Raw genomic sequence first — 16,494 nt, forward strand, 5'->3', positions numbered from 1 at the left:
TGCAACTTTTGCGAGTTGGTGTACCTAGTATGTATTTTAGCATCCTTACAGATTAACAACTTCAGCGTTTAGTCGCAGCAAAGGTTGCCGCAACACCTCACGTTGCCCATGCAACGTAGATCTAGTTTTAGTGTGAAACGTAAAGCTTTGGGTAAAAAAAAACACCTTGTGTTATAAAAAAAAGCTCTCAAATCTCAAAAGTCGCGTTTTTAAGAGCTACATAAAAAAAGACTTTTCGATAAGTGTTGAATATGTTTGAATCGTTTTTCTTAGGATTATCCTTTGCATGAAAATGTAAAGCCTTTGGGTCACAGATTACATCGTACATTCTCAACGTCTTTGGAGTCGCATTTTTAAAAGGCTTTTCAATAGTTTTTCTTTGAATTATCTTTTGAATGAAAAATGTATAACTTTGGATCAAAAAGTTACATCGCACGTCAAAAAAAAAGTTCACAACGTGTCTAGAGTGAAGGTTTATTAAGTGGAACATATAAAAAACCGTTACATCAGTTTTTGAACGGCTTTTGAATAGTTTTTGTTGGGATTATCTTTAGCATGAAAATACAAAGTTACTTTGTATTTTTTTTTTAATTTTACCTTCCTCTACATTTTCGTGAATTGGTTCCCCCGGACACTAGCATCCTTGCCATCAAGCTAAGTCCATGTGTAGGGGCTACTTTTAGTACAATGGTACTTCCAATGTACTTCTGCTAATTTCAGCAGCGTTGCCAGGAGAAGGGGTTCTAAGTTTCAAAACCCCTCCCTCTACCTTAAAAAGGAATGTATGGACATAAATTATTCGCTTTTAATTGTATATAGCTTTAAGAAGAGCTTTTTATCAGCTTAAAATTACTTGTGCTAAATAGAAGAGAAAAAAAGTGAGACCCTCATTTCAGTATTTCTTCCACAAATCTCTAATAAAATTTAATGACTTCGTAGCTGGCTTCTGGGCAGCTTTTCAGGTCCTTCTTTAATTCAGCTTGTGAGAATCAACCCTCGGTTTTAATGACAACATTCTGACTATTCACGATCAATGAAATGATCAGAAATGACCTTTCACGAGTTATCATAACCAGAACCATGGCTGTAAAATGGGCTGCAGGGTGACCATGTGGAGTGGCGCCCCTCGAAGAAAATTGCAGCCTAGTAAACGATAGTCCCAGGGACTTCTTTCTGTCCGGTTCTAAGCTAGTTTCAGAGCTTTGTGCAGACTTTAGAAGATGTATTGGTCCCCGTCCTGTACTGGTCATTTGATCATTTCTGATCATTTCCTTTAGCTCTTTATTCCAAAATTTGCGATTTTAAGATACATACAATTATTGCTTTTTATGTGCTTAAAAAAAAAAATTCAAAGAAATATTCCCTCCCAATGTTATAATCCCGAAATTTTGTTTGGGAATTAGTCTTTGAATATCTTTTGAGGGGGTTATCTTTTATATGAAACGTAAAGCCTTAGGTAAAAAAAACTGCATCACTTATTGAAAAAGAAAAACTACGAAAGTATCCTTGAATTCTTGAACGATTTTGCTCGGTTGAAGACTTGACCTGACAATGAAATTTAGAAAATCGATAGGAGAAAAACCAATTTATTCTCCTACCTTCTGCACTAATCAGTAGGCTTACTACATGCGATATTACCAAACGGAAAACACCAATCTACTCTCCCACCTTGCGCACCAATCAGCAGACTTACTAGGCATCGGAATAAACTAAAATTTATCAAGTACCAACAGATTTTCAAACTCCTTCGTACCCTATTTCGTTTGTAAATTTAACAAGTGGCCCTTTTTATGGGGGGGGGGCTCTTTGTGATTCTAAAAGTGGCATAAATTAGAGTTCTCTTTCGAGAGCTATAACAGCTATTTAAGTAAAGTAAAAGGAATGAATTAGACACCCATTTTTTTTAACAAATCTCTATAAAATTCGATCACTTCACTGCTAACTTCTTGGCAGGCATTCAGGGCCTTTTGTAATTCATCATCTGAGAAACTGCCCTCGGTCTCAACTGAAAAATTACGAGAATTTTGGCTTTCAAAAACAAATGTAAAAGCTGCACGACAAAACTGAAAGAAAATAGAAAGCTTTAACTACTGATCAGTAAATGTAAACCAATATAACTAGAAAAACAGGTCTTAGGAAGATTATAATGCAAATATATATATATATATATATATATATATATATATATATATATATATATATATATATATATATATATATATATATATATATATATATATATATATATATATATATATATATATATATATGTGTGTGTGTGTGTGTGTGTGTGTGATATGCCTGGTACTTGGTCCTTTGGTAATTACCCTGTTGTTGTTGTTTTTCTGTTGTTGTTGATTAAACCAACTGTTTTCTTACTATTTTTTTCGAAGAAGGAAATTCTCATTTATCTTAATTGATAAATAAGAAGGTGCTTTGCTCTCCACAAAATTACTGGGTCTATTCTTTGTGATAAGTTTTACATATTAGATTCAGCTCATTTTATTAATCCGTTTATATCAAATATTCATGTATTTTCAATTTGAATATATTATATTGAATATAAATGTATTGAATTTTATATTGAATATAAATTATACACTGAAACACCAATATAAATGGAAAAATACTTCAACTATGGTAGTTAAAGAAAAAGCTTTAACTACGGTAAATGTAAGCGGAAAAATAAGCATTAGTGGAAAGATATAAATAAACATGTCTGTATAATATGGTTGGTAATTGTTCTTTGGATAACTACCTTTTTGTCTTTATTGTTACTTGGTCTACCAAACTTTTTTTCTCACAGTTTTTTTTTTTTTTTTTTTTTTTTTTTTTTTTTTTTTTTTTTTTTTTTTTTTTTTTTTTAACGAAGAGAATCCTTATTTTCTTAATTTATTAGACGAGATCGGGAGGTTAAGCGCCAAAAAAGAAAGCTAGTGATTTGTTCTGAAAGAAAAAAACTATATTTATTCTTTGTGGCAAGTATTACAAATTAGATTCAGTTCATTTTATTTATCCGTTTACATTGAATTTTCCTTATTCTGAATTTTAATGTATTATATAGAATTTCCAACATAAATAGAAAAATAAATATAGATATTCTAGCTGTCAAAGCTGCATGACAAAATACAAGAAACTAATTAGTTTAGTCCTATCTACTTATTGACGACTGTTCAATCTACTGGCCCTCTTCGTATTTCTGACAATATTGGAATTCCATAAGTCAGGTCAGATATTAGCCCCCTAACTGCTACTCGTGCAGCATGGAACACTGCCAGAAACAGCCAAAAAGTGCCAACCCTACCCTCCCTCAAATTTGTAGTTTTTTGCCGCATGGGATTTTACCAACTATACCCTCAAATTTGTAGTTTTATTTTTATTTTTTTTATTTTGTAAGTGATTCCGTTATGTGGATGCCTGGGCCAAGTTGGAATGGCATATCGGAATTATTTATTGTGGACGGTACTTCGCACTGGCTTGGTTTTTGTCAGGTAATGCGTGACGGGCAGCAGTTCGTCATTTGCTTCTTTTAGTGTATATTTTTTGTGTTTTGTGCTTTTCTGCCCTCCTTGTAATTCTGGCCAGAGTCTGACGTAAGGCGGGGAGGGGGAGGAATCATAATGTATGTGTCTTTTATTGTTCAAATTTATTGCTGAATCAATCTACTTGTACATTTAACTTAAATGAAAGCAGGCCAGCATAAGAGAAACAACTATTCTTACGTTTAGAAATTTGCATTGGTTCGCACTTAAATTAGGCTAAGACTACACCAAACATAAGTTTTTGTCTATTTCACTGGTCTGCTTAAATTCCGTAAGAATTTAAACTTGATTCAGATTGGTGGACTATTCTTAAGGTGACCAATAATAGACCCTTTTACATTCTTGCGTAAAGTAGTTTACATTACGAAATAGCAGCCTTTACTCATAGAAACATGCCTATATACAATTATCTTGGACAGAAAAAAGAGAGAAAAAAAAAACGGTGTGAAGTGACTGGGTATATTCTTTATTCCTGAAATCCCAAAGCGTGTTAAGAGGGGCTATTAGTACACGATAAATATTTTAGCAGTTAGGTTTCAGAGAAAATAAGGTATTATCCAATTTATAGATTGATTAGATCTTAATAGTTTAATCTACGGCTAAAAACTCGGGTTCAAGGATGTTGAAAGGAATTATTATTGCAGAAACTTAATTTTAACCGACCAGGCTTGGGAGAAAATAAGGTTAATAATAAATTAACAAATGGATTATATAGTAATAGATAAATTAATTTATCAGTGACTAAAAACTTGAATTCAAGCGTATGAGGTAATTGAAAATGTGTTGGGAGAGATGAATGAATTTTCTAATCCTTTTGGCTTTCGAACTATTAGCGAGGAAACGGAACGATCCATTTTGGACTTCGGACAAGCATAGGCATCTCGCGGATGCGCCCATTCCAATATAATTCGGTTACTTAGTTAAATAGAAAACTCCTTCGAAGCAAGCATTATCTATGATATTCAGCCCATAAACTCTACTAAAAAAAAACAATAGCGTAAAGAGCGGGGTATTGAGGAGGGGACAGCCCCTTTCATATACGGAATAATTTCTGTTCGTTTTAAGTTTTGATGTCGCTCCTTAATTTCGGTTAAAAAAAACTTCAGTTAATTTCTGAACGTTTTCAATTAATGCAGGTTTTGATTTTGGCTCAACGTACATGAATAATTAAAACGAAATTTGCATGTTAATTTTACTTTTCTGGCAAAATTGCTTTCTCAAAGTTTTGATCGGATGGTTTCGAGAAAAAAAGTCGCAGAGGAGGGGGCCTAGTTGCCCCTCAGTTTTTTGGTCACTTAAAAAGGCCACTAGAACTTTTCATTTTATTCACGAACGTTTTTATTAGTAATAAATATACGTAACTTACGAAATAAACTTAAGTAACGAACTTCTATATTTGTATATTTTTATTACAAATATGAGGGGGTTCGCCCCCCTCATAATCAGAATAAATAGCTCTTTTGAAATTGCTAAGAAATACTTCAGCGTTAAGAGCGAAGTATTGAGGAGGGGACGAAATCCATCATATACGTAAACATTTCTGTTCATTCTATAATGTTGCTCCTTACTTTTCTTGAAAAAAACTTGTTTTGTTTCAATTTAATTTCTTAATGTTTTTAAATTAAAGTTTCCATTTTTGTTCACCGTTCATGAATAATTAAAGCGAAATTTGCATATTAATTTTACTTTTTTGGCTAAATGACTTTCTCAAAGTTTTGATCGGATGATTTTGAGAAAAAAGGGGCAAAGGAGGGACCCGGTTGCCCTCCGATTTTTTTGGTTGCTTAAAAAGTCCACTAGAACTTTTAATTTTATTTTAAGAACGTATTTTATAGGTAATGAGTATACGTCACCTACAAATTGACTTACGCAATAAACTTCTATATTATGTATATGAGGGGTTTCGCCCCCTCGTTAGTTCCTGGCTCTTTACACTAAAGTTCGAATATTGTTCCAATTTTTTAAGAATGACCCCTAAATAACAAAAGCCGTATAATTAAAATAAATAGCTCTTTTGAAATTACTAAAAATTTCTTCAGCGTAAAGAGCGAGGTATTGGGGAGGGAATGAACTCCCTCATATGCATAATAATGTCACTTCGTTTTAAGTTTTAATTTTACTCCTTACTTTCAGTTGAAAAAACTTCTTTTTTTAAATTTAATTTCTCATTGTTTTTTAAATAATGCTGGAGAATCCAGCTCCTTCCTTCTTGGAAATTTTCTTCCCCCATGGAAAGATCCTCTTACACAACCCCCTCTTCACCACCAGAAAAAAATCCCCCTGAAAACGTCTGTTCACTTCCCAATAACCAATACTATATTTAAACAATTGGCAAAGTTCATAACTTGCAGAACTTCCCCCAGGGACTGTGGGGGATTAGTCGTCCTCAAAGACATAGTTATTAGATTCTTTGACTATGCTGAACAAAATGGCTCTCTTGAAATTTTGATCCAATAATTTTGGGAAAAAATGAGCGTGGGAGAGGGCCTTGTTGCCCTCTAATTTTTTGGTCACTTAAAAAGAGCACTAGAACTTGTAATTCCCGTTAAAATTAACCCTCTCACGACATTCTAGGACCACGGGCTCGATGCGATCACCTCTGGGGAAAAAACAACATATAAACAAATCAAAGCGCATCCGTGATCTTTCTTCTGGCAAAAAATACAAAATAAAAAAGGGCTGTTCCCTCCTCAACGCCCTCCTCAACGCTGAAGTTTGACTCTTTCTCTCAATTCTACTTTTCAAAACGGTTAAAACTTTAGCGTAAAGAGCGGGGCGTTGAGGAGGGAACAGTCCGTTTCTTATATGGAGGAATTTCTGTTCGTTTTAAGTTTTAATGTTGCTCCTTACTTTCAGTTAAAAAACTTTTTTTTATTTGACAATTTGAACGAATCAAGTCTATACCATGAGATTGCACAACATTTATATTGTAAAAACTGAAATATTATACTTGTAAAGATTAAACTGAACTGTAATCCCCGCGCACTTTTTTGCTAGTCTTTAAAATATTAATGTTTACATAACAAGAAATTTCTCAAGTAAATTATACCATGAGATCGCCCATCCCAAGCTTATATTGTAAAAACTAAAAGATGGAACAGCAAACGCTAGAAATAAAAACTCTTAGAACAAAGATCACTCTCCTTAGATCAAAGCACCCAGTTAGATTGTGGATGGAAAGCTTTTCAAAAATGTTCTGGCCGTTGTAAGGCATTGGCTCAGAAGTATACAGGCCCTTTCATACACGAAGTACTTTCTGTTCGTTTTCAGTTTTAATATCGCTCCTTGCTTGCAGTTAAAAAAAAAATTGTTTTTTTATTTAATTTCGGAACGTTTCTGAATTAATGCATGTTTGATTTTGACTCTCCGCACATGAGTAATTAAAACGAAACTTGCGTATTAATCGTTTTTGCTATATTGCTTTCTCTTAGTTTTGATCGGACGATTTTGAGAAAAAGGAGTGGGGGAAGAGGCCTAGTTGCCCTCCAATTTTTCGGTTGCTTAAAAAGGCAATTAGATCTTTTAATTTTTAACGAACGTTTTTATTAGTAAAAAATATACGTAACTTACGAATATCACGTAACAAACTTCTATATCCGTATATTTTTATTATATATATGAGGGGGGTTGCCCCCTCGTTAATACCTCGCTCTTTACACTGAAGCTTTAATTTTGTCCCAATTCTTTAAGAATGACCCCTGAATCACAAAGGCCATAGAATAAATAGTTGAAATTACTAAAAAATACTATAGCGCAATGAGCGAGGTATTTAGGAGGAGACGAACCTCTCGTATGCGTATTGATCTCTTTTCGTTTTAAGTTTTAATGCCGCTCCTTACTTTCAGTTGAAGAAAACTTTTTCATAGTTATTTGTTCTTTGTTTTTTTTTTTTTTTTAATAATTCTAGAAAATCCTGTGCCTCCTTTATGGAATTTCTCTTCCCCCGTGACAAATTCCTCCAAGGAAAAGATCTTCCCATGTAACCCCTCCCCTCACCTCCCCCCCCCAAAAAAAAAACCAAAAAATCCCTCTAAAAAGGTATGTAGACTTCCCAAAAACCATTACTGTATGTAAACACTGGTCAAAGTTTGTAACTTGCAGCCCCTCCCCTGGGAACTGTGGGGGAGTAAGTCAGCCCCAAAGACATAGTTGTTATGTTTTTCGACTATGCTGAGCAAAATAGCTGTCTCAAAATTTTGATTTGTTGACTTTGGAAAAAATGACCGTGGGAGGGGGCCTAGGTGCCCTCCAATTTTTTTGTCACTTAATAAGGGCACTAGAACTTTTGATTTCCGTCATAATGAGCCCTCTCGCGACATCTTAGGACCACTTGGTCGATACGATCACCCCTGGGAAAAAACAAACAAATAAACACGCACCCGTGATCGGTCTTCTGGCAAAAAATACTAAGTTCCATATTTTAGTAGATAGGAGCTGGAAACTTCTACAGTAGGGTTCTCTGATACGCTGAATGCGATGGTGTAGAAATTCTATGACATTTAGAGAGTGTTTACCCCTATTTTCCAAAATAAGGCAAATTTTGTTAGGCTCGTAACTTTTGATGAGTAAGATTAAATTTCATGTGTTTTTATTAATATTTAAATTTATATGTTTAAAATCAGCATAGAAATCCGATTATTTTGATGTATCTATCAGTATCAAAATTCCGTTTTTACAGTTTCGTTTACTATTGAGCTGGGTCGCTCCTTACTACAGTTCGTTACCACGAGCTGTTTGATGACGGTCATTAATGGGTAGGCTAAACAAAAAAGAAAACGGACTGTTATATACCGGGCTGTGGTGGGAAATATTTGAATGTTGTTTTTTTTTGTGCCATACTTATTCTTCTAGTTCTATAGTTTCTATCTGTAATTCTAACTCAGATGAACAAAATTGTATATGCTCAACTAGTATCTTATAAAGTTTGTTTGTTAACAAGTCCATTACATGAAACAATTCACAGAGGTTATTAGAAGAACAAAGCGATCTTTTTGCTCAGATTACTAGTAATTTCACTTAGGCAATTCCTGAGTTCATACGTGTACTAATGCGTTTATTTTAGTGGCATTTTCCAGTTTCAAGTATAACTATCTGTTACTCGCTAAATTCTTGAAAATCAAAGCAGCATTTTCTGCAAACGAATGAAAACAATAAAACTACAAGTTTCTGTACAAAAGAAATAAGAAAGGCTTTACGCGAATAATCGACAATATTAATCCATGTTCGTATTCAAAAAGATTTAATTAGTAAAAATTATGATTAAATTAGTAGCAAGAGCTGGTATTTAAAAATATGAAACTCGAAGCAAATTAAAAATAAAAATAGAAGAATGCAAAGAAATTGATTACAGATAACTAACGTAGAATAATTATATACAAACATGCATTACTCGAGCTCGTAAATACTCAGCCCATAGCTCGCATTAAACAGCATATATCACAAATCAAAATTAAATTGATGGCTATAGCTCTGCCAACCAGTAACTGGGATTTACTTGTATTAATAATGGCTTATTCAAAATAAATATATGGTTCGATGTTCCATTTACAAATGCATTTCATGGAAATAGCAGAGAGCAAAATTGATCGATTGCCAAAGTTTTGCTTAACCTATAAGTGTGATTTATTTAGACCTACAACAAGCAACTAACAATTATTCATTTCAAAAAAACTATAAGAAACTTAAAAATAATTATTCAATTTTCCAATTATGTGCATTCAAATTATCTTCATTCAATTATGCTATTCATAAATTATCCAAAGCAATATTATGGAAAATTCTCGGCGCATACTATCGCAGAAAGCAAACAATCAATTGACAACCTGAGTTCTGCTTACCTGTAACTGGGATTTATCTGGATCAACAATTAGTTTTTCGGTTCGTGAATCTATTCCACAACAAACTGCAGCAAAGAGATAATTCATGTCCAGGCCAGAATTTAAAAGTGCAAGGCATGTGGCATTTACAGCGGCTGCTGTAAGCTATAAAAAAAACACAGAAAAATAAACAATTCCCAGTTGAGAAAATAGCTCAAGGGGGTGGGGAAAACAGCATATAGCATAAATAAAATAAGTTTCAATGAGCAAATACCAGAATGAAGTAAAGAGGAAATACAGGTAAAATTAATACAAGATAGTACGAAGAAAGAAAAACAGAAAAAGAATAATGAAAACAAAAGAAAAAGAAGTGGCGGATAGCAGGTAGATTGGAGAGCATTCAACTGGGAATAATATAATCAAAGAAAAATTAAAGGGTCAGCAATACTAACACCGACAAAACTAAGAAATAGATTAATCAAACAAGCCTGTAAAATCTAAGTCTTGGAAAAATACAAGAGAAGTCTTTGATGGAGTTTTTTGCTGAGTTATTCGGCGTGCGGATTTAAAAAATGACCTGTGTTTTCGTCCTTTATGTCGAGCTTTTTACAATAATCATTCTTTTGAAAAAATTCATGATTCTAAAATTCTTTAAAATAAAAAATCCAGAATTTTAGGAAATATCCAAAACTGTACTTTATTTAAACCAACAATAACTTTTTCGCTTCGCAAATCTATTCTACAACAAATAGCAAAATCACAATTCATGTCCAGTTCAGAATATTAAAGTAACAGAATGAATGGTATTGTGGTATTTACAACTTTCGCTTTAAGTTGGGAAAGCTTTTTAAACAGAAAAATAAATATTGCCCAGCAGAGAATAGAGCTAAATGGCTGGGTTAAATTTAACACAGAAAACAAATCAACCACTATCGGTAACCAAATATCATAATATACAAGTGTGATGAAAAAGAACAACAGAGAAACATAAAGAAGAGATAAAAAAGAAGCACTGGGTAGTTGGTAGATTGGAGAGTATCCAACGAAGTAATAAAATGAAAGCAAAACCAAACAGGTCAGTAACATTAGCTGCAACTAGACTACAAAATTAAACTAAACTTGATCTACGTTGCATGGGCAACGTGAGGTGTTGCGGCAACCTTTGTTCGGCTTCGCCGATGAAGTGTTATGAGAGCAACACTTTGGTTTTGCTACCTCGCTTCGATTAAACGCTGAAGTTGTTAATCTGTAAGGAGCTTAAAATAAATACTAGGTACACCAACTCGCACAAGTTGTAAACTCCTCATTACAACTAGCAAAAGTTGCAAACCCTTCATCGCTGAAGATGATTGTAGCCTAACAGCCGATTATTACTTACAAGTCCCTTACATGTCTTACCACTGGAACCAAATTGGTCTTACCATCAAATACACCGGAAACAAATAATAGGTACACCAATTAGCAAAACTTGCGAACCCCTAATTGCCGAAGATGATTATGAGCTAACAGCTGACTGTTGCTTAAAACTCCCCTATATGTCTCACAGTTGGTATCGGCCAATTATTGGTTTCAGTGTGTACCTCACTCCTGAAGTTGTCAACCCCTTTAAACTTTCAAACTGGCATATCTCATGAAGGAATTTTTCTACCAAAAAATGGATGACATACACTTTGATCAGCTCATCAAGAGCTATCGACTGCCGTCGAAAAAGAAAAATCTATCTTTCTTAGTTCAAAAGTTGAGTTTTTTGCCATTGGCCAAGTTTCTAACGTCATCACTTAGAAAGGAGCAAAGGATAAACTCTAATTTCTGTAGTAATGAGAGAACTTTTAAAGTTAAAGAGGCAAATCTGATACCATTTCTCTACCACAATCCCAAGTGCAAAAAACCGAAGGATAAACTCAGCTGCATTCACGAAGAGATATGGGTAGAAACAATAGATTTTTGGCCCCAGGCAAGAGTTCTACAAAGCTTTCCAAATGCAAAGTCATACTCATCAATCCGGCCTAAGGTCTACACTTTTTGTACAAACCGCTGAGGTTACAAACTTACCACTTCCTAAAAAAAGATGAAATCGGGGTGCTAGGCTATGAAAAAAACAAAACAAAAAAAAGACACGACAAACCAAGGCGTTGCTCTCGCAACCCAATAAAATTCTCTGCAGCCTTCTTTTAGGAATACGATCAAGCTTTAACTCACAAAGTCTACATTCATTAGCAGTTATGAAAATCTGGTACCTTAACAACAATCTTAATCTCTTAGAAATAAATAAAGGAAGTCGATAAGCTATTATTACCAGAAAATTAAATTTTATAGTTGAAAATGAATTTTACTGAATTAAAGCGGCCAAATTGAAAGTGAAGTGCCAAGGAAATCAAACTTAACAAATTATTTATTATCCCATGATTTTCTGTTGAATATCATTGCATGTATACAACACACATATCTATGGAAAAAGTGTGATCGAACAACTCTCAAAGCCTACATTCATTAGCAGTTAAGTAAATCTGGTGCCTTCACAAGAATCTCAATCTCTAAGAAATAACAGAAGGAAGTTGATACCTACTAAGATTACCAGAAATTTAATTATTAAGTAGAAAATGAATTTTACTGAGTTAAAGTTGCCAAATTGAAAGTGAAGTTCTTAGGATATCAAACTTAACAAATTATTTATCCTCCCATGATTTCCTGTTGTATACCATTGCATGTATACAACATACATATTTAAATATAATAAATCCTGCTATGAGCAACAGCATTATATTGTTACCTTAGCCCAAGATTTATGAAATATTAAGTTGTAAAACTATATGTCACCGCTTTTACGAGTAGCAATAGGGTATTTTGTCGTATTTTAGCCAGGGTACGGTGTAGTAGCTTCAATAAAAATTTACTGACATATTGAGCTTAGAAATTGTAGGAAACTCCTACTATGAGCAACAGCATTGTATTGTTGTGTCTTTAGCCCAAGATTTATGAAATATTGAGTCGTAAAAAAATATCCCACTACTCTTATGAGCAGCAAAAGGGTATTTTATCATACTTAGGGTATGGTGTCGCTGCTTCAGCCAAAATTTACTAAATATTGGGCACTAAAATATTATGCCACCATCGTTATAAGCAGCAGGGGGTATTGTGTCATATTTTAGCCAGCTTACGGTCTCGTGTCGTTTAGCCAATATTAGTGGATATATTGCGTCATAAAATTGTGTCCTGCGGCTACTATGAGCAGCAGGGCAGTGTCGCGTCATAGTTTAGCCAAATTTTTGTGCCATATCTTTAGCTTAGATTTCCTAAAATATTGAGTTCTCAACTGAAAGCCACCACTGCTCTGAGTAGCAGGAGAGTATTATGTCCTGTTTTTAGCAAAGATTTACAGAAATAACAAGTTTTAAATTATATAATTAATACTTATATATATATTATATATAATATAATATATAATACATATAATATAATTATATTAATATATAATAAATTATATACTGCTTGTGGTATGGGCAGCAGGAATTTGAAATGTTGAAAATGTTCTTACCCCACCGTCATTCTGCAATTCTTGGACTGTGATAATTATAGCTGTCCTTGGATGATGGCCTAATATTAGTGCTTTCTCACAAATTCGCACTATCAAGTTTTCTCTTCGTCTATCTATCAGCTCTGGAAAAAAACAAAAACATAAAATAAGAAAAGAAGAAGATAAAACAAGTGATATTGTTAAAATTAAAAGATGTAAAAAAAACAAGAAAGTTTCAACTAAACAGTTGCTACCAGCTATTAGCAGACTCATTTCTTTGCAAAATCATTCTATAATTTGCAAAAAAAAACACGAATGATATAGGGAACAGAGCTAATTTTTTTTTCGTCTTTGGATCTCCACGTTAAAAAAAGAAAAGGCAAACAAAGCAAAAGAATTATTCATCATCAGCTCAGGAATCGGGATCAGGATTAACAGATTCATTTCGTTTCTTTTTTTTTATTAAATAAAAAAAAACAAGTTTTTTCAACTGAAAGTAAGGAGTGACATCAAAACTTAAAACGCACAGAAATTACTTCGTATATGAAAGAGGCTGCTTCCTCATCAACGCCCCGCTCTTTACGCTAAAGTTTGACTCTTTCTCTCAGTTCTTCTTTCTAAAACAGTAAAAAAACTTTAGCGTAAAGAGCGGGGTGTTGATGAGGAAGCAGTCAATAAAAATCAAAGTCAATAAAAAAAAAGTAAAGTACACAGAAGCAAAAAAAAAACACATAGAAGACCCATTATTTTTCAAATCGGGCGTTTTCTGCCACTGTGTCAAGAGCAATGAGAGCAGTGTAGAAAAAATTTCAACATATTAAATATAGTAAATAATAAAATAACAAACAAATCATGAAATAATAAATAATAATTAATAAAAATAATAATAATAATGAATATATGTAGAAGCATAAAATAACATAAATATTAAAATAGCAAAATATAAAATAATACTATATAATAAATACCAAATATTTCATCGAAGGTACATTTTTTCAATTTTTTTATAAGTTCTAGGGCAAGAAAGTTTTTGTGCCATTTTTAAGATTCAGAGTGATCGGAGGGTGGATAGCTCCCCCCCAGACTTCATTTTTTGCAAAAACGCATCTGATAGAAATTTGAGATAAGATATTTAATTTCAAAAAATGACTATCACAAGCCCTGAAGGACCAAATTTGCATTTCAGAATCATAAAATCATATAAAAATAAAATTATAAAAATAGTACAACAACTAAAAAGCTGGCTAAACAATGTCAAAAACAACAAAATCAGAAAGGCAAAGACATTCATTAGTAAAAAAAAAATTATGCGGCAGAATGTCGGAAAGAATGTCGTTGAAAAGGTTTAATAGAGAACATATAATTAAAGGGGAGGGAAAAAATCAAACAAACATAAAACTAGGGTATCGCCAAAAAAGAAAAGAAAAAAAGCGGTTATTTTTATCAGTAATGAAGGGGACGAAGGTGCTTTCATACCTGGAGGTTAATCAACGGATGAGGGACAAGATAGGAACGGGTTCAGAAACAGTACGTGGCTGGCAGTGTCTGGATGAGGAGTGTCTTTGGTGAAAATGTTTTTGAAAATTATTTTTTTGCAAAACGGAGGCACAACGCTCCTCTCCTGTGCTCAAGAGTTTCCAGCTTAGCCTTTTTAGAAAGAGCGAGTATGGTACCTTAGCTTCTTTAAAAATTATTCTCTGGGCTCTTTTTTGAATGGATTAAATTTTTCCTGGTTCATCATGGGAGGAGATGCCAGGATGCCAAACTGGACTTGCATATTCAAGATGTGGGCGGACAAAGGAAGTATAGACCTATAAAGAATGGGACGGGGGAACGTTAAATTTATTCAAGAGCTTAAGGAGAGACACGGGCGCATTAGCTTTATGGACAATATATTTAACGCTGATATCCCGCTTTAAATTAGAGGAAATTGTAACCCCGAGTAATTTAAAGGAAGAATCAGAAATATCTGATATTTGACTACCTGTGATCTATCAATAAAAAGGGGCAACCAATTTAACAAGGAAAGCATCAATATTGAAATCAGTTACATGTTTTTCAACCAAAATATTGTTGTTAAAAGGTCAAATGCTATTTGAAGGTCAATGGAAATTAAATTTAGCCAGCAATTAGCTTTTTCGAGAATTTTTCTAATTGAGTCAATAAAAATAACAAGGTAATGTGTGTGCGCCAGATTCTGTATCTCGCTTATTTCGATTAGTACCCATGCCTAAAGGTACAAAAATGTTAAGGGTGGATCCCATGGTAGTCGACCATGCTGAAATCAAATATCGTAGGGCGCATGTTTGTCGTTGAAGCGTTTCTGAGATAGAGGCCAAAAACACCAAATTTGGCCAATAATGGGGCTCGACGATTCTATTTTTTTTTACAGATAAGATTGGTCAAATCCTGCGTACTCTTAAATCAATAGAAAGAAGCGACTTGGGGCTACACGAATATTATTTTTGTTTGTAAAAAAAAAAAAAAAATAATAAAAAACAGTACACTTTTTACTGCAGTTTAAAAAAAAATCAGATTTTTATCAACAAATTTCTAACAGAAAAGCTAAAAACTCGAAATTTTTTCAAGATAAAGTATTTTTTTATATTAAAAAGGAAAGCCCGTTTAATTTTGAACACATTGAGCTAAGAAAAAAAGTTTAAATTATTGTATCTGGGGGGTCTGCAGCTTATTTAGCGAGTGTACCCTATAATAGAAATTTTGTTTAGTAACCTGCTACCCAGCGGGAAGTTGGTTGATAAGCTAAGCAGAAGAAATTGATAAGCAGAAGATGAAAAAGAAAAGTGAGTCGGGTAGGCCAAGATAAAAAAAATAGTTACTTCAGATTGATTCAACCTGTAATTCTGACGCAAATACTGATTTGCTGATGGATGATAATGAAGAATATGACACAAATTTGGAAGATCAAATTTTTTTTTTAAGAAATAGAATATTTAAAAGCACTTTGGTGTTGTAAAGTTGGCTGGCAAAATGAGTGTAAAAATGTTTTTGCAGAAGTAAGAGACTTAATGAAAGTAATTTACAAAATTAAATATCACAAGAAACTAGGTGATACTGACTCCTTTAGATTTATAAGGACTGATCAAAAGGCATGTTACATTGATCAATCAGATTTAGTATTGGAACTTCCAGTTCTAGTGAAAATGCTTGTCAAATGGAACATCTGTGATTTGAAATTGATTTGTCAATGTTTAATCTAATATCTTGCTTTTCCTTCATGAAGCACCAAACAACCATGCAACAGTCGAAAAACCTCTGCGAACGTTCATGGCGATAAGTAAAGCTGTCGGATGTGACGATACGGTGGTCACGCAAGATCTCTTCATTTATCAGCTAGCACAGGGAGTGAAAAGTAAATACCCGAATAACTTCAAAAACGTAATCCTACGGATAGGAGGCTTCCACCTCCTGCTCAACTATCTCAAGGCAGTTGGTAAGATAATGGACAGCTCCGGACTCAAAGAGATTATAGTGCAGGCAAAGCTGCTGCTTCCTGGTACTTGCAAAAAGATATTTCAAGGGAAAGGCTATAGCCAAGCTATCAATGCCTACTGTATACTGTACCAGGTCTTACTAGCCCTCTACTGGGAGTCCTTGGACT

General features: G+C 33.7%; 1 protein-coding gene across 1 annotated transcript in view; it reads right to left on the reverse strand.

The window, feature by feature from the left end:
* Positions 1-1,871: 1,871 nt before the first annotated feature.
* Positions 1,872-16,494, reverse strand: part of LOC136041519 (exosome complex component RRP46-like) — a gene marked incomplete at its 5' end in the record, with an annotated part of 363,665 nt that continues 349,042 nt past the window's right edge. Inside the window, 3 exons of the mRNA XM_065726225.1 lie at positions 1,872-2,063; positions 9,380-9,523; positions 12,894-13,015. Coding sequence (XP_065582297.1) covers positions 1,887-2,063; positions 9,380-9,523; positions 12,894-13,015 — 443 coding nt within the window. The remainder of the gene's footprint in view (positions 2,064-9,379; positions 9,524-12,893; positions 13,016-16,494) is intronic.

This window comes from Artemia franciscana, unplaced genomic scaffold, assembly GCF_032884065.1.
Source record: "Artemia franciscana unplaced genomic scaffold, ASM3288406v1 PGA_scaffold_23, whole genome shotgun sequence".
In the NCBI taxonomy this organism is placed as follows: Eukaryota; Metazoa; Arthropoda; class Branchiopoda; order Anostraca; family Artemiidae; genus Artemia; species Artemia franciscana.